Source organism: Portunus trituberculatus, chromosome 10 (assembly GCF_017591435.1).
Source record: "Portunus trituberculatus isolate SZX2019 chromosome 10, ASM1759143v1, whole genome shotgun sequence".
Classification (NCBI taxonomy): domain Eukaryota; kingdom Metazoa; phylum Arthropoda; class Malacostraca; order Decapoda; family Portunidae; genus Portunus; species Portunus trituberculatus.
In genome coordinates, this window is record NC_059264.1 from 976,583 (window position 1) to 994,740 (window position 18,158).

At 38.9% G+C, this 18,158-nt stretch overlaps 1 protein-coding gene across 2 annotated transcripts; it reads right to left on the bottom strand.

The window, feature by feature from the left end:
- Nucleotides 1-4,134: 4,134 nt before the first annotated feature.
- On the bottom strand, nucleotides 4,135-17,311 carry LOC123502145 (serine/threonine-protein kinase Nek3-like). 2 transcript variants are annotated; one of them, XM_045251366.1, is made up of 10 exons: nucleotides 17,258-17,311; nucleotides 14,294-14,388; nucleotides 13,394-13,569; nucleotides 12,814-12,945; nucleotides 11,737-11,884; nucleotides 11,376-11,519; nucleotides 10,411-10,540; nucleotides 9,756-9,887; nucleotides 8,895-8,952; nucleotides 4,135-5,589 (listed from the first exon to the last, which is right to left on the bottom strand). In XM_045251366.1, the coding sequence occupies exons 1-8, from the start codon at nucleotides 17,261-17,263 to the stop codon at nucleotides 9,768-9,770; spliced, it is 951 nt and encodes a 316-aa protein (XP_045107301.1). In that variant the 5' UTR covers nucleotides 17,264-17,311; the 3' UTR covers nucleotides 4,135-5,589; nucleotides 8,895-8,952; nucleotides 9,756-9,767. The 2 variants fall into 2 exon arrangements, with proteins under 2 accessions (XP_045107301.1, XP_045107302.1); XM_045251367.1 differs by having other exon boundaries at nucleotides 4,135-5,592.
- Between the last annotated feature and the right edge of the window lie 847 nt (nucleotides 17,312-18,158).

Consider the following 18,158-nt stretch of genomic DNA (forward strand, 5'->3'; position numbering starts at 1 on the left):
TAGTAGTGTTACCATCACCATTACTATTATCATTACAGCTTCCCAGACCACACCTGCCAGGGCTAATTAAGGCAGGTAAGGCGGCAGTTTGCATAATAATCTCCTCCTCTTGACTCTAAACTGCCTGTGGTTCTTGTGTTAGCTGAAAGTGTTACGTTAGGTTACGCTAAATTACATTACTTTACAGAGAGTTACGGAAGGTTAGGTTAGGTTAGAGTGAGGTTAGAGTGAGGTAAGACGATGAGGAAAGGTAAGAATAATGAGAGGGATGAAAATTAAAAAGAAGGGAAAGAGAAACATTTGAAGATTATAGGAATTAAAACGAGGAAGAGGAATAGGAGGAGGAGGAGGACTAAGAGAAATGTGAAAGGGCTCATGTTGGTTGGAGAAGAACGAAAAAAGAGGAGGAGGAGGATTAGAAGGAAGGGAGGAGAAGGAGGAGGAGGACGAAGAGGAGGAGGAGGAGGGGATTACGACAACAATAACGAGGAGGAGGAGGAGGAAGAGAAGAACAATGACAAAGATGACAGGAACGAAGAAGTGGAGAAGGAGAAGGAGGAGGAGGAGGAGGAGAAGGAGGAAGACGAGGAGGAGGAGGAGGAGGAGGAGGAGGAGGAGGAGGAGGAGGAGGGGGATTACGACAAAAATAACGAGTACCCCCTTTAGCCCAGAAATTCCCGTGAAAAGCCCACAAGGTAGAAATAAAAAAAAAAAAAAAGGAAAAATATAACAATACAGTACAAGTCACGCCCCCATCACCTGCCCCCCTGCCCTGCCCGCCCCGCCCCGCCCCGCCCCGCATCCTTCACTGCTTCACTGTTTGTAGACTGAAATATCAACACTGCACGCCGAGAGAGAGAGAGAGAGAGAGAGAGATGGGTTAGTGCTGGTGACAATTACTAAAGTTTGTTGTTCCTACTACTACTACTACTACTACTACTACTACTACTACTACTACTACTACTACTACTACTACTACTACTACTACTACTACTACTACTACTGCTACTACTACTACTACTACTGCTACTGCTACTACTACTACTGCTACACTACTACTGCTACTCACACTGCTACTACTACTGCACTGCTCACTACTAATACCATTACTACTGCTACTACTACTACTACTACTACTACTACTACTACTACTAAACTTTACTTCTTTACTAGTACTACTATTAATACTGCTACTACTACTACTACTACTATTACTACTACTACTACTGCTGCTACTACTACTACTACTACTACTACTAAAATACCACCACCACCACCACCACCACTACTTCTTCTCCTCCTCCTCCTCCTCTTCCTCTTCCAATACATTCAAATATAAACACCTATCACCATTCCCTCTCCTCCTCCTCCTCCTCCTCTTGACACGCTGGAGAGAGAGAGAGAGAGAGAGAGAGAGAGAGAGAGAGGGAGGGGTATTGAACGCAGGAGTCGCGCGGTTTGTCTCTATGTAAACAAATGGAGAGGGTTCGGCTCCCTTCACGCTCTCGGCTCCAGGGAGGAAAAAATAGTTTCAATAAAAAATAAGGGAAATGAAATAGGGATAGGCTCTGTGTGTGTGTGTGTGTGTGTGTGTGTGTGTGTGTGTGTGTGTGTGTGTGTGTGTGTTTATAGTCATACATTTTTCTTTTTCTTTTTTTTCCACTTATGTTGTTTTTCCCTTTTCTTTTTTTTATTATAGTATGTCAATTTTCTTTATTTATTTTCTATTTGAGAGATGAATGGGTGTATCATCTCTCATATTTTTAGCTTTTTCATTCATTATTTATTACTACAAGAAGAATCAACATGTGTTTTACCGCTGCATCACTTTTTTTCTACATATTTCATCACAGTTTTTCAAAGTTTTTGGGAATAAATGGCGTTTTTATTCCTTTCTTTCCCTTTCTTCTTCTCAGCACGTGTTTGGAGAGAATGAATGATGAATGAGAGAATGAATGAATAAGAAAAAGGAATGTTTGAGTAAGTGGGTATATTCTCTCTCTCTCTCTCTCTCTACCATCACTCACGTCACCTCTCACCTCTCTCTCTATCGGACGCGTGTCAAGGCAATTTTCACAACTCCAGGTGAGAGAGAGAGAGAGAGAGAGAGAGAGAGAGAGAGAGAGAGAGAGAGAGAGAGAGAGAATATTTTTCCTTTATTCTTTTCGTCTTCTATTCAATGGTATTTTTTTTTCTCATTCTATGCATATTTTGCCGTTTTTTTTTCTTGTTTGTTTTCATGTCTTGGTTTCATATCCTTGCTAGTTTTTATTCTTTTTTTCTTTGTTTTCTCTGTTTTTGTTTTACATTCAATTGTAAACATTTCTTTTTTTGTTCTTATACACGTTTTCTTTATCTCAAATCTTCGTATCATACTCTTCCCATTCTCTCTCTCTCTCTCTCTCTCTCTCTCTGTCTCTGTCTCTGTCTGTCTCTGTCTGTCTCTGTCTCTCTCTCTCTCTAATTATTTTTTTTTCATTTTATATTTTACATTGACTGTTATTGTTGTATTTTCTTTCTCTCAAATCTTTTTATCATTTTTTTTCTCAATGTATCTCCGTTTCGTATCAATTTGTAAACTATTTCTCATTCTATATACATTCATTTTCTTCATTTTCTTTCTCTATTTTCTCTTTCAATATTTTTATTTTCTTTCTCTATTTTGTTTTTTCTCTATTTTCTTTTTTTTTTTTTTTTTCTTCATTTTCTATGTCAATACTTCGTACCATTTTCTTCCCATTTTCTTATTGGTTTCCTCTGTCTCTCCATTCCATATTCAAATGTAAACTTTTTATTCTAGATCTTCATTGAACCATTTTTTTTTCTACATATTTTTTTTAAAACCTTATTCATCCCATTTCTTTTTGTTTCTCTCTGTCTCCTCTTCATCAGCATTTCTTTCTTCCCCATTACTTTTCCCTCCATCTCTCTCATCTCTCTCTCTCTCTCTCTCTCTCTCATTACAATTCCTTAACTCAATCTTAGTTCTGAAATTTCCACCTTTTATTTCCTTCCAAACAAAATTCATACTAAATTTTCCTTTCTATCTCTCAAAACACCAACTTTAGTGTGGTTTTTTTTTCAGTGTAACAAAAAAAAAAAAAAAAATAAAGTCAAACAAAAGGATAAAGAAAACAAACGAAAAAAAATCGAAAAAAAAAAAAAAAAACTAAAAAACATACAAAAGCAAACAAATCAAACCACCGAATAAACACAAACAAAAGACAAACAATAAAACTAAAAAAAAAAAAACAAAGGATATACAAAATAAACAGAATAATGACAGGAAAAGGCATTTAATTACCACACCACTCCAATAAGATCACCACAGTGGCTCATCACACCACCACAATCACGCACGGCCATCCAATTACCCATCATGCTTTGGATTATAAAAAGGAAGCGAAAGGGAGAGAAACACGAAGAAATAAATACGTTAAGAGCTGATAGTGAAGAGATAAGAGGAGAAAGAAGAGAGAAAGGAAAGGAATAATAAGAGAAGAAGAAAGGGAATAAGATAAAAGGAAGAGGAGAGGGAGGAAATGGGCAATGATAGGAGAAAGAAAAATGAGAAGGGAAAGGAATGATGAGAGGTGGAAATGGAAGAGGGAATAAGAGAAAGGAACAATAATAAGAGAAGGAAAAGGAAGAGAAGAGAATAAAAAGGAACAATGATAACAGAAGGAAAAAAAAGGAAGAGATGCGAAAAGAAAATAAGGAAGAAAAGAAAGAAAATATGAGGGAAAATAACAGATAGATGAGGAAAAGGAGGAGGAGAGAAAGGGAGGCGAGGAAAAAAAAGGGGAGAGAGATAAAAGAAAAGAATAATGACAGGAGAAGAGGAAAAGAAGAAAGAGGAGATAAGGGAAACAATGATGACAGAAGAGAAGGAGAAAAGGAAGAGAAAGGATGAGTAAAACTTGGAGGAACAGAGAGAGAGAGAGAGAGAGAGAGAGAGAGAGAGAGAGAGAGAGAGAGAGAGAGAGAGGAAAAGAGGAAAAATAACAATAGCAGGGATAAAAAAAATAAAAACAAAAGAAGAGCAGCAAAAAATGATAATAATGAGGAAGAGGAAGAGAAGGAAAGAGAAAACTAAAAAAAAAAATTAAAAGACAAAAACATGAAAATCCATCATTATTTATTTGTTCTTTATTAATCTTTATTTTACTGCGTCATTTTTTTTTTTCATTTTTTTTTCTTAGTTTTCATCCTTCATTTCTGTCATCACGTTAATAAAATCCTGTCTTCATTTTAACACATCTTTTTCACACGTCCATTAAAACTTCAAACTTCATCTTCTTTCATTAAAACGCTCATCTCTTCATTAATTTTCCCAACTTCACCTCACAAACTTCATCTTTCACTAAAACACTCATCTCTTCATTAATTTTTTCCAGCCTCCTCTCAAAAACTTCATCTCTCACTAAAACAGTCCTCTTCATTAATTTTCCCAACTTCACCTCAAAAACTTCACCTTCTTTCATTAAAACACCCATCTCTCCATTAATTTTTCCAGCTTCATCTCAAAAACTTCATCTTTCATTAAAACGCTCATCTCTTCATTAATTTTCTCAGCCTCACCTCACAAACTTCATCTTCTTTCACTAAAACGCTAACCTCGCCATTAATTTTCCAGCTTCACCTCAAAAACTTCATCTTTCATTAAAACACTCATCTCTTCATTAATTTTCCCAACTTCACCTCACAAACTTCATCTTCTTCCACTAAAACACTTACCTCGTCATTAATTTTCCAGCTTCACCTCAAAAAACTTCATCTTTCATTAAAACACTCATCTCTTCATTAATTTTCCCAACTTCACCTCACAAACTTCATCTTCTTTCACTAAAACACTCATCTCTTCATTAATTTTTCCAACTTCATCTCAAAAACTTCATCTTTTTTTTCATTAAAACACTCATCTCTTCATTAATTTTTCCAACTTCATCTCAAAACCTTCATCTTTCACTAAAACACTCATCTCTCCACCAATTTTCCCAACTTCACCTCAGCATCTCAATCAAACCATCACAATTTTAAAGCTAGTTCATAAAATACATCAACTCACACTCTTTCATAACCTCAGTTTTTTTTCACATTTTCTCACTATCTAAAAACACAATACACGAACTCTCACTCTCTCACTCTCTCTCTCTCACACTCTCATAACCTTCGATTTTTTCATCTTTTTTTCACTATCTTTAATTAAAACCTTCACAATCATACTACTCATAATACACAAGTTCCCACTCTCACTCTCTCACTCTCTCACTCACTCTCTCTCTCTCATCACCTCAACAAATTCTTTCTGACTTTTGGCCACGGTGTATCGGCTCTCTTGTGAGGCAGACACGGAAGAGGACTCTGAAATCCATCATTATTTTCATTCCCCTCACAATTTAGAGAGGTAGAGGGGACTGGGAGGGCGTTGGGGCATTGGGGGATGGGGAGGCGAGGGTTGGGGGTTAGAGGAGGGGAGGGGAACTGAGGGGAATGAAGGAAGGTAAGTATTGTTGAATCTGATGATGCGCGTTCTCTCTCTCTCTCGTCCCCCTTCCTGTTTCGCTTCAGTCCCCGCTCCTTGCCTCCCTGCTGGTTCAGAAAATGGGAAATAGAAAATGGAAATGAAAAAATGGAAGTATTGAATAAATTGAGAAAACTAAGGAATAATTAAATAGATGAAATAAATAAATAAATAAGCAAACACAGGTAAGATAATTGAATAAGGAGGTAACACAGAAAACGGAGGAAGGGAAAGAGAAAATGGGAATAGTGAAAGAAAATTGGATGTATAGAAAAGAAAAAAATATATACAATAAAAAAACTAAGAATATAAATCAATAGACAAAAATAAATAAGTTGGTAATAAAGAAAACGAGGGAAAAAAATCGGAAATAGTGAAAGAAAAAAAGGTAAAATAGAAAAAAAAATCACAAAAACAAACTAAGAAAAATATAAACAAATAAATAAAAATAAATAAGACAATGAAATTATATAGAAAAAAAAATCAAAAAGAAAATGGAATAAGGAGGTATCACAGAAAACGAGGAAGGTTAATCAATCGAGCGGTGACTATAATAAACACTCTTGCCTTCACCCACGCACACCAAGTAATGACCGCCGTGTCGTGCTGGCAGGGGAGTAAAAATTGTTCTCTGATTGCTGCCCGCCACGAATACGAGCAAAGAATTGAGTATAAGAGGAGGAGGAGGAGGAGGAGGAGGAGGAAAAAGGAGGAGGAGGAGGAGGAGAAAGAGGAGGAAGAGAAGAAAAGGAGGAAGAGGAGGAGGAATAGGTGAATAACTAAGAAAATAAATCAGAGAGATGAAGAAAATAAAAAGAAGAGAAATAATGAAGAAAAAATTAGGGAAAGGAGAGAAGGAAGTAAATAAGGAAAGATGGAAGGAAGGAAGGAAGGAAGGAAGAGAGAGGAGAGGAGAGGAGGAGAGGAGAAAAGGAAGGAAGGAAAGAGACAAACCTCAAAATAATATTAATCTGTTCCCTTCATAAAGAATGAAGGAAAAAATTACACAGAAGTTAAGAAAAGAAAGAAGGAAGGAAGGAAGGAGAGAAGGAAGGAAGGAGAGAAGGAAGGAGAGAAGGAAGGAAGGAAGGAAGGAAGGAAGGAAGGAAGGAAGGAAGGAAGGAAGGAAGGAGAGAAGGAAGGAAGGAAGGAGAGAAGGAAGGAAAGAAGGAAGGAAGGAAAAAATAGACAAACCTCAAAATATTACCCAACTCTCTAAACTCCTTCAGTACTGGGACGCATTTTGACCTTGAGTTTTGTGTGTGCTTAGACGATTTTATTGACATTAGGAAGGGTCTATGGAGGTCAGAAGATTAATGGCCACAGTCTTCACTATTCTACCCCACATAAGTTTCTGAGGGTGTGTAAAATCACCAAATAGTAAGTAGAATGAATATGGAAACACGTCATGGCACTGAAGGAGGTAATATATAAAACACACACTCATTTACAAGTTCCAGAGTTCGCTAATACTGGAAGCGTTTTGATGGCATAGCTTCCGAAAACTGTCACTCGCTTCTCTTCCTTGTACATTGAAAATAAATTAATAATAAAAATAATAAAATGGAAAAAAAGGGGATTAGGAAACATTTTTGAGCTAATGCATTGAAGAAAACACGAATAGAATAGAAAATAAGTGGAATATGGAAAATTTTTGACAATGTTTTGATTAGATACGTTTTTTTTTCTGATTTGTTGTCGCTAGGAAAGGAAAATGTATAGGAAAATTGAGGAAAATGTGGAAATTAGTTAAGATTATTATGACTTTCTTCTTTTTCTCTTATCATGAACAAGGAAAATTTTTTGACCTAATATTTCTAGCTGGCATGTTTCCCTGATCTGTTGTGGCTGGGAAAGGAAAATTTGTACAGGAAATTTCATGTATCCTGATGTGGAAATAACTTAATATTACTAGTATTATAACCTTTTCTTCCTTTTTTTCTATTTTGTCCTAATATTTGGACCTAAGATACACGTTTTCCTGATCTGTTGTGGCTGGGAAAGGAAATTCGTGTAGGAAATTATGTACCTTTATGTGGAAATTAGTGAAGATTACCAGTATTATGACTTTCTCTTTCTCTCTCTTATCATGACCTAATGTATGTACCCTTCTGTAGAAATGAGTTAAGACCCTTCCTTCCTATTTCATTGCGACTTAATATTTTGACTAAAGATGTAAATTTTCCTTCACTTCTTGTGGCTGAGAGAGGAAAAAAATGTGCAGGAAAATATGTACCTTATGTGGAAATTACCTATTATCAAGACCTTTTTCTTCTCGACCTTTTTTTTTTATACCATGTAGTCTTTTCACGGGAATTTCTGGCTGAAGGAGATACTTTTTTAAGGTACCTCCTATCTCAAAGCCCACCCGCTAGGAAACAGTCGTGAGGAAACCCTACCTACACTCGGACCGTGGACAGGATTCGAACCCATGCGCCCTCGGACCCCAAAGCACGCATGGTTCCACTGTACCACGGCGGACCTAATCAGTTCCTAGACAATTAAAACCTTTCGACCTAGTGTGAGGGTCATTGCGCTTCTTTGACCTCGTTTGACCTCGCTTGACCTCATTCACACTTGGGTTGATAGATATTAGAACTGACCTATATTGAAATTAATTGTTTTAGTGGAACTTTCCCATCTTTTTTTTTTCTTTTCCTTTTACATTTCTAGCTTGCTCCCTCTTGCACACACACGCACGCACGCACGCACACACACGCACACACACAAAGAAAGTAAAAGTCAGAGAAAAAAAGTGAAATGTGAAAGCAATACAAAAAATCACGAAAACACCACAATTTGGCTTGATAGAAAAAGGAAAGCAAAAGAAAAAACAAAAGAAAAGAAAAGAAAGAAAAGAAAAAGAAAAGCAAAAGATAAGAAAATGAAAAGCTGAAGAAAAGAAAATGTAAAGCAAATCAAAACAAAGAAAAAGAAAAGAAAAAGAAAAAGAAAAGAAATACAAGCACAGGAACAAAAAAAATGAAAACATATACAAAATAGATAAACAATACCATAAGGAAGCAAGGAAACAAATAAACAAGCAAACAAGCAAACAAGAAACCACATCAATAAATAAAGAAATAAACAAACAAGAGGCCAAATAAATAATCAACACACACACACACACACACACACACACACAAACACAGACACAAACACAGACACACACACACACACAGACATAAACAGACACACACACACACACACACACACACACACACACAGACATACACACACACACACACACACACACACACACACACACACACACACACACACACACACACACACACACACACACACACACACACACACACACACACACACACACACACACACACACACACACACACACACACACACTGACCTGAGCTGTGTGGATGGAGCCCAGGTCAACACTGCCTCGCTGACCTCTCACCCGGACACTGAGACAAAGAAATGAAAAATGAAAGATTGCTGAAAGAAAACGAAGAAAACTTGAAAGGATAAAGATGTAGTAAGGAAATGTAAGAATGTGAGATGATAAAGATGGAATAAGGATATGAGAGAAGAAATTGAATAAAGAAATGCAAGGTAATGAAATGTGATAAGAAAATGTGAAATGATAAAGATGTAAGAAGGAAATGCAAGATGATGGAAAGTAATAGGGAAATAATTGATGATCGGTGTGTAGGAAGAAAATGAATAAATGTATAAATAGATAGATATGATGAAAAAAAGGTCAAACACACACATGCATACACACGTCTAGAAGAAAATAAGTACATGAATAAGCAAATGAATGAAAAAATGAATAAATATGACGAAAGAGTAAAAATGAATAAGAAAATAGATAAATAAGATGAAAAAATTAAATAAACACTTACAAATATGCGTTTGTTTGATAGTGAAGACAAAAAATAGTGAAGAAAATAGTAAAAAAACAAGGAAATAACCAAAACTTCTAGCACAACAAAGAACATGCAAACTTTCCACCAAAAATGCATCTAAACAAACAAAGAAAGAAAATAAACAAAACAAACAAATCAAAACAAATCAATCTTGTCATTAGTTTGTAATTTTGAAATAGACTAATAAAACACACACACACACACACACACACACACACACACACACACACACACACACACACAAACTTACAAAAACAGAAAAAAAAAGAAAGAAAAAACAAAAAGACAAACAAAACAAAACAAAACAAAAAAACAAAACAAAACACTCCTTAGCTCACCTTTCTCGAATCCTAGCCAAGTGAGGAGGGTCCTGCAGTATCCTGGCCTCCTGGGGGTGAGGGGCCTGATGGACCTGGGGGGCTTGGGGTCTCCTTGCCCTCTGCTCCTCCCTCTGCCAGCAACACCTCGTACTGAAGGGAAGATGGTGGTGGAAGATGGTGGTGGATGGTGGTGGTGGTGGTGGTGGTGGTGGTGGTGGTGGTGGTGGTGGTGGTGGTGGTGGTGGTGGTGGTGGTGGTGGAAGACAAAAATAAAGGAAAAGGAGTTCAAAGGAAGGAAATGATGAGAAGGAAGATGAAAGGAGACGGAGAGAGGAGAGAAGATGATAAAAGGAGTGGAGAGGAGAGAGAGAGAGAGAGAGAGAGAGAGAGAGAGAGAGAGAGAGAGAGAGAGAGAGAGAGAGAGAGAGAGAGAGAGGGGTTGACGTAGGAAGCATAATAGTAGAGTATATGGAGAGAAAACAAGAAATTCACCAGAGAATAAAGAAAAATGGGAAAAGAAACGAGAAAAATACAAAATGAAAAATTTGGAGAAAAGAAAAAAGTAAAACAAAAAATAAGAAAAAAATAAACTCACATTTTTCTCTATTTACATTATCTCTCTCTCTCTCTCTCTCTCTCTCTCTCTCTCTCTCTCTCTCTCTCTCTCTCTCACCCTGCTGAGGTAGCCATGCACGTAAGGAGTCAAGCCGGGGGTGGTGAGGAGAGCAGCTGCGGAGGGGCGTCTCTCTGGGGTAGTTCTCAGTAGCAGTTTCGTTAGCTGGTGTACCAAGGGCGTGTAGCTCCTGTAGGGGTGAGGGAAGAGGGGAGAGGGGTGAGTATCAGAGGTCCCAAATTCGCGTGCGTTTGCCAGACTCACCAGATATCGTAATACTTCACAAAAATGTTGGTCAAATGGTTATCGTATATTTTCGATATTCTATTTTCACATACCGGTATATTAAAATAGCTTCAGTATTTTCAAACATATCTTTCTTTATTTCTACCATGTGGGCTTTTCACGGGAATTTCTGGGCTAAAGGGGATGCTTTTTGTGGTACCTCCTATCTCAAAGCCCACCCGCTAGGAAACCGTTGCCCCGAGTGAGGAAGCCCAACCTACACTCGGACCGTGGACAAGATTCGAACCCGTGAGCTTGGAGACCTCTCGGACCCCAAAGCACGCATGGTTCCACTGTACCACGGCGGCCTAAACGCCTTGAAAGTAAAATTAAGGTTACAACCATGCATTGCGTATTTTTTCATCTCGATCACTGGGACTAAAATATTTTATTACTGAATTGATCACTAAGTTAGCACATTTTCTTCCCTTCTATGCCTGAAAGTAGACAACAAGAAACCATGAACATATGACGCTCCGTAAAAGACTTTATTTTCGTTAATTTAGAAATCCAAGTCTGATAATGAGATTGTCTATTGCCAACCAGTTCGCTCTCCACAGACGTGTTCACAGACTTCGCTAATAGACAGTGGCCATCCTGACGAGTTATTTGTACCGTCACAGCTTAGGAACACGGAACACTGCACCACCTTTTGACTGTTTTGGTTTCAGCCGCAATCTTTTTTTCCTCCTCCTCCTCCTCCTCCTCCTCCTCCTCCTCCTTCACCATGGTTTACTCACGAGGACAGACTCTCATATTCCCCGCTAAGGATCTTCATCACCAGGCGGTCGAAGGAGGCGTCTTGGAAGGGCTGTTTGAGGGCACACAGCTCGTACAGGACACACCCCACCGCCCACATGTCACTCTTGTGGTTGTACGGCCGTCTGTGGTGAAGAAAATGAATGTCTGTGGTGAAGAAAATTTTTGACCACTACTACTACTACTACTACTACTACTACTACACCACCACCACTACTCCTACTACTACTACTACCACCACCACAAAACCCACCTAATTGTCTGAGTGGCCTTGAAAAAATATCGTAGTGAGAATAGAAGGCATTTTTAACTACTACCACCACCACCACCACCACCACTCACCTGAGGCAAATCTCTGGGGACAGGTAGAAGGGCGTGCCGATGGTGGTGGTGGCCAGGTCTTGTCTGTCCCGCAGCAGCCTGGCTATCCCGAAATCCCCGACCTTCACCATGTTGTCCGCCGTCAGGAAGATGTTCTGTGTCTTGAGGTCTGGTGTGAGGAGGGACAGGTGTGAGACGGGTGAGGGAGAGTGGTGAGAGGGATGAAGGGTGAGGGTGAGAAGGAGTTGGGAGAGGGGAGAGAGAAGGGCGTGGGGAGAAGGGCGTGGGGAGAAGGGCGTGAGGAGAAGGGCGTGAGGAGAAGGGCGTAGGAGAAGGAAGAGGGGAGAAGGGGGGAAGGATATGAGAGGTGTGAGACGGGAGAGGGGAGAGGGAGGAAGGGAGAGGGGAAACGCGAGAGGGAAAAAGAGGAGAGGGGACTTGGAAGAGGGAAGGGACTTGGAAAGGGAGAGGAGAGAAGGGAGAGGGGAGAGGGAAGAGGCGTGAGGAGAGCATGTTGTTGTTGTTGTTGTTGTTGTTGTTGTTGTTGTGGCTGTATAGCAAGAACACTAAACTCTAGGGGAAAAATACGTAAATTTTAAATATACACAGAATTGAAACAAGAAAACAAACATTTGCCGAGGTGGAATAATAATAATAATAATAATAATAATAATAATAATAATAATAATAATAATAATAATAAATCAATATTAAAGTTACTAGGATTTAAAACTAATAAAATATACAAAGCAATTAAAGAAAACGTAGACATTCAAAGAAAACTCAAGCATTGCAGGGATAACGCAAACAGAAAGGATTATCAAGGAAAAAATATAAAAAATAAAAAACTATGAGGATTTAAAGCTAATACGTAAAAAATAAGACAGAAAACGTAGACAAAGAAAATTTAACCATTGCAGGAATAACTTCTACAGAAAGGATAACCAGAGAGAAGTGAAGCATTAAAAGGGTGACTTAACTAAAAAAATATAACACAGAAAACGTACACAATAAAATAAAACTCCGGCATTGCAATTGTAACTAAAACAAGGAATAATTAAAGAAAACAGGCATAAAAGGGAGGACTTAACTAAATACCTCTGTGCAGGATGTTATTGGAATGAAGGTACTGAACCGCGAGGATAATTTGCGAGAACCAGTCCAGCACCACGTCCTCGGCCAGCTGCTGTCCTCGCCGCCTGGCCTCGCTCACTCGCTGGGACAGATCGCCTGGGGGAAATTGAAAGCGAAGAAAATAATTGCCCAAAAAAAAGAAAACGAGGGAAAATGATAGTAATGTTTGAAAGTATTAGGAGGGATTGAAGGTTTTTTTTTTTCTTCCTTCTCAAAACTTTTTTTTTTTTCTTATAAATTTCATGTTTTCTTTACTACCATTATTTCTACTACTACTACTACTACTACTACTACTACTATTGCTGCTGCTACTACTACTACTACAACTACTACTACTCCTTATCTACCTCCCTTCTCCTCCTCCTCCTCCTATTACTATCACCACCATCAATACTACTACTACTACCAACACTACCACTACTACTACTACTACTACTACTACCACCACCACCACCACCACATCCATATACACCCCCAGTCCCTCACTCCTCCACCTCCCATTCCCTCCCACGCCCTCCCCTTCCCTCCCCAGTCTCCCTCTCACCTCCCCCAGCGTACTCCATAACAAGACACATGGTGAGGGGCGCCGATCGGACGAAACACTCCTTATACCTAACAATGCTAGCGTGTTTGCAGCGAGCCAGGACCTCTGCCTCCTGCCGCGTCTTCTCCACCTCTTCTGCAGGCAGGTCTTCCAGGCGCACCTCCTTCATTACGTACCTAAGGGGCGTGGCAGGGTTGTCAGGAGGGAGAGAGGGAGGGGAGAGGAGGAAAAGAGGAAAAAAGATGTAAAAGAAGTAAAAGTTAAGAGAAAAGATGATAACAGGAAAGAAATATAAAAAAGAGACGAACAATAGACAAAAAAGGCGAAGACAAAAAAGGAGAAAAAAATAAAAAAAAAAGAGAGAGAGAGAGAGAGAGAGAGAGAGAGAGAGGGGGCGAGGATGTAAGGAAGGTGAATTAATGAGATGGCTATATACTTTTGATGTAAATGGAGAAACTAGCCAAGAGGAACAAAATATATATATATAAAAAAAAAGAAGACCCACTTACTTGCCAGTCCCCGTGCAGGTCAAAGGGTGAGCCGAAAGAAAGGGAAAAATGTGTTGAAACCTCGCTCTTAATTGAAAGAAATCGAAGGAAGATGAAAACACAAAAGTAGGCAGGGAGTTCCAGAGTGTGCCAGAGAAAGGGGTGAATGAGTGAAGGGGAAAGGGAAAGGGGAAATTAGAGGGAAAGGAGGGAGGGGGAATGGTAAAATGAAGGAAAAAAAATTGTGAAGGAAGAGGAATGAAGAAAAGAAAAAAAACGATGATAGAAAAAAAATAGAGAAAAAAAAATCACTCACTCACTCACTCACTCACTCACTCCATCCACTCCCACACTTCTTCCCTCCCCCCTCTCCTCCCTTCTCACCCCTCCCTCTCCACAACCCTTGTCTTACCTGCGCCTGGAACAAGTGCTGACAACAAGCCACGCCTCCCCAAAAGTGCCGCGCCCTATGCTGGCCACCTTCTTGAAGCGAGCGCCCATGTCCACCTGCAGGAGAGAGAGAGAGAGAGAGAGAGAGAGAGAGAGAGAGAGAGAGAGAGAGAGAGAGAGAGAGAGAGAGAGAGAGAGAGAGAGAGAGAGAGAGAGAGAGAGAGAGAGAGAGAGAGAGAGAGAGAGAGAGAGAGAGAGAGAGAGAGAGAGAGAGAGAGAGAGAGAGAGAGAGAGAGAGAGAGAGAGAGATTACTTTTCTTTCTTTTCTCCTCCTGTATTTTTCTTTTTCCTGTTCTTCTCTTCCTACGATTACTACATTCTTTTCTTCTTTCTTCTCCTTCTTCTTCTCCTCCTCCTCCTCCTCCTCCTCCTCCTCTTCCCTCATTACTTTCACATCCTCCTCTTTCTACTGTTACGATTCTTCTATCTTCCTCTTACCTCTTCTTACATTACTTATTCCTCCTCCTCCTCCTCTTCTTCCTGCTCCTCCTTCTCCTCTTCTTCCTGCCACCCCAACACACACCCTCATCTCTTATCGTGCACAAATCTCAAGGTCAAAATGCGTCCCAGTACTGAACGGGTTAAGTAGAGTTAAATCTTACGTCTGGCAGTGTTGTCTGTGCTCTAATTGGCTAAGGAGAGATTCTGGACACTTTTCTAGGTTAGGCTTATTGTTTTTGTATAGGCCTACCACCTCAATCTTTCTTTTGTTATTTTGTTGTTCTTTAATTAATGTCTTTCTATGTTAACAATTGGGAGCACTTCATTAAGCTTCGAACTATCTCTAACTATCTCCAAGCACCTATGTTATTGTTATTTTTTGTTCATTGCTTTATCTATTAACATATGTCACTAGGGTACACTATAAGCTGCTTCTAACTACCTACAATTACCTCTAACTACCTCTAAGCACCTCCATTGGTCTTTCTTGTTAATATTTATTTTGTTATTGATTTTTCTATTTCCATGTTAAAGAAAAGTAAAATCTCTGTCACTCTGGTACACTGCAGTCATTAAGCTTCTAACTACCTCTAACTACCTCTAAGCACCTCCATTGGTCTTTTCTTGTTAATATTTGTTTTGTTATTCATTGCTTTTTCTATTCTCATGTTAAAGAAAAGTAAAATCTCTGTCACTCTGGTACACTGCAGTCATTAAGCTTCTAACTACCTCTAACTGCCTCTAAAGCACCTCAACTGGTCTTTTTTCATGTTATTGTTATTTTTTGTTATTCATTGCTTTTCTATTCCCATGTTAAAGAAAAGTATAAATTCTCTTGTCACTCGGTACACTACATTCACTTAACTGCTAACTACCTCCAACTACTGCTTACTGAACGGTGCGGTGTCTGAGTATTGCTGTTCCCTCGTTACCTGCTCGTCCCACCATCGTTCACTCATCACTAAGTCACTATCTGATAAAACTCACTTATACTGCCCATCCTTCATTACCATGCTCAAGTTTTCAGTTATCAGCGAGCATTACGTCACAATATTGCTGCAACACACACCTCGCCAAGCCAATATCCTCGCGCATAGGTTGAAGTGGTGAACCAGACAACAGTTTCCTAGCGGGTCCATGGGCTTTGAGATAGGAGGTACCACAAAAATGAATCCCCTTTAGCCCAGAAATTCCCGTGAAAAGCCCACATGACTCAACTCACTTAAGTAACTATTGGATTACTGCTACTATACTTAAGTTTCATAGTTAATACAGAACTTTACGTAACATTTATTGCTATTACACTCGCCTCAATTAACTATCATGATCATTAATTGTTACCTTATCAAAATACGAGTTATTTACCGATCTTCACATAATATTTTGCTATCACACTCACCTCACTAATGTCACGTAACTATTGAGATCATTAATTGCCTTACTAAAATGCTATAGTTACCACACTCACCTCACTAATGTCACGTAACTATTGAGGTCATTAATTGCCTTACTAAAATGCCATAGTTATTAGAGAACAATATGTAACATTATTTCTGCTACGTTAACCTCATTTGGAATTACTGCAGTTTGAACCAGTACATCACTCCTCACACTTCTACGAGTACTTTTAACCCTATTTTTACCCTATCGGAAAATGGGGTTAGGTTAGGTTAAGTCAGAATTCCGTTTTCCCAGGAGGTCTTCAAGCTTGTTAGACATAGGGAAAAGGAATATAACATAGGGTATATAGGTGGAAACTACAAATTTACCCCTCACTTCTATCATGTGGCTATTAGGACCATTGTTGTCTTCCTAAAATTTCATAGATACTACAGAACACACGTGACATTATTTCTATTACACACCCCACGTATGTAACTATCACCATCACCTTTTGAGTTATTTACCGATCTTCACATAACATTACTATTACACTATTAGTCCTATTCAGAAACGCTTTGCACTCTCAACGACTATTTCCAAAGGCTCTAATTGAAGATACTCATGTTTTTAAGGGTATTTTTATGGTTTTGGTGAAGGATTAGCAAGATTTCTAATTGATCATAAGGAGAAACTGTCTTGAAAACCCAGCTGGTGTAAAGGAAAGGCGTTTCTGAATATGGCAGTAAGAAGGACACAATTTACTAACTATATTAAATACCTCGTCATCTTTCGCTACGACTTAACGACCATTAACTAGAGTACTCTATCACTCAAACTCAAAATACGGCTTAACAAATCACTAAGACAACATTTACTCCAGCAAACCTGACCGAAATACAGAGAAAACAATGGTGAGGAAATGAAAAACAGCAACACTAATGATGAAAGCTTCTGAAACACTGACTCGCTTCCTTCACCATGGTAATTTTTGCAACACAGACGTAGATAAAGAAAAAGGCCATTCAATAAAAAAAAGGCCAGAGATTAAGTGAAATGGTGACAGTAAACCTCCCTCGTCTCACACACACACACACACACTAACCTCCATCCTTCCTGCCTGATGGTCTCCTTGTGTCTGACTCGTCTCTCTCTCTCTCTGTCTTGCTCTCTGTCACAGCTCTTCTCTTCTCTTTCTTTTCATCCCAAGATCAAGATTAAACTTGGCCAGATTTGAGGTTTTCTTTTTTATATCGTCATTATTTTTTCTTGTTTCTCCTCTTCTTCTTTTTCTTTTTCTTCTTCTTCTTCTTCTTCGTAGTAGTAGTAGTAGTGTTAGTAGTGTTAGTATTGGTAGTAGTAGTAGTAGTAGTAGTAGTAGTAGTAGTAGTAGTAGTAGTAGTAGTTGCTATTATTATCATTATCATTTTTGTTTTTATTATTATTATTGTTATTATTAGTATTATCATTATTATTACTATTATTAATATTGCCATTATCTTATTATTACTACTATTACCAATACAATAAGGAGCACATTTATTAATTCTGCTGAGTATCGAGTATTTTCTTCTCATTATCATTACCATCAGATCAAACAAAATAACTCCCAGTAACACAAGAACTATTAATTCCGTTGAGTACTGAAAGAGGAACCACATTAAATATTACCACAGCTCAGATCTCAGTGAACACACCATGGAAATCGACCAGTGGTGTTGACAGTGGCCTTAATGATGCTGTAAAAATGGTGGAGATGAACCAAAGCAAAACTAATGGCACAAGTAATAGCAAAGAAACCACAATCATCGGATCCATTAGCCCATAAATTCCCGTGGTGCAGTGGAACCATGCGTGCTTTGGGGAGTCTCCAAGCGCACGGGTTCGCATCCTGTCCACGGCCCGAGTGTAGGTTAGGCTTCCTCACTCGGGGCATCGGTTTCCTAGCGGGTGGGCTTTGAGATAAGAGATACCCTTTAGCCCATAAATTCTCGTGAAAACCCCAC

Excerpts from the sequence above, each read along its gene's own strand:
- LOC123502145 (XM_045251366.1), bottom strand. Across the intron at positions 13,570-14,293 it reads AGCACTTGTTCCAGGCGCAG|GTACGTAATGAAGGAGGTGC; the intron begins GTAAGACAAGGG and ends CACGCCCCTTAG. Across the intron at positions 10,541-11,375 it reads GAATATGAGAGTCTGTCCTC|GAGCTACACGCCCTTGGTAC; the intron begins GTGAGTAAACCA and ends TCACCCCTACAG.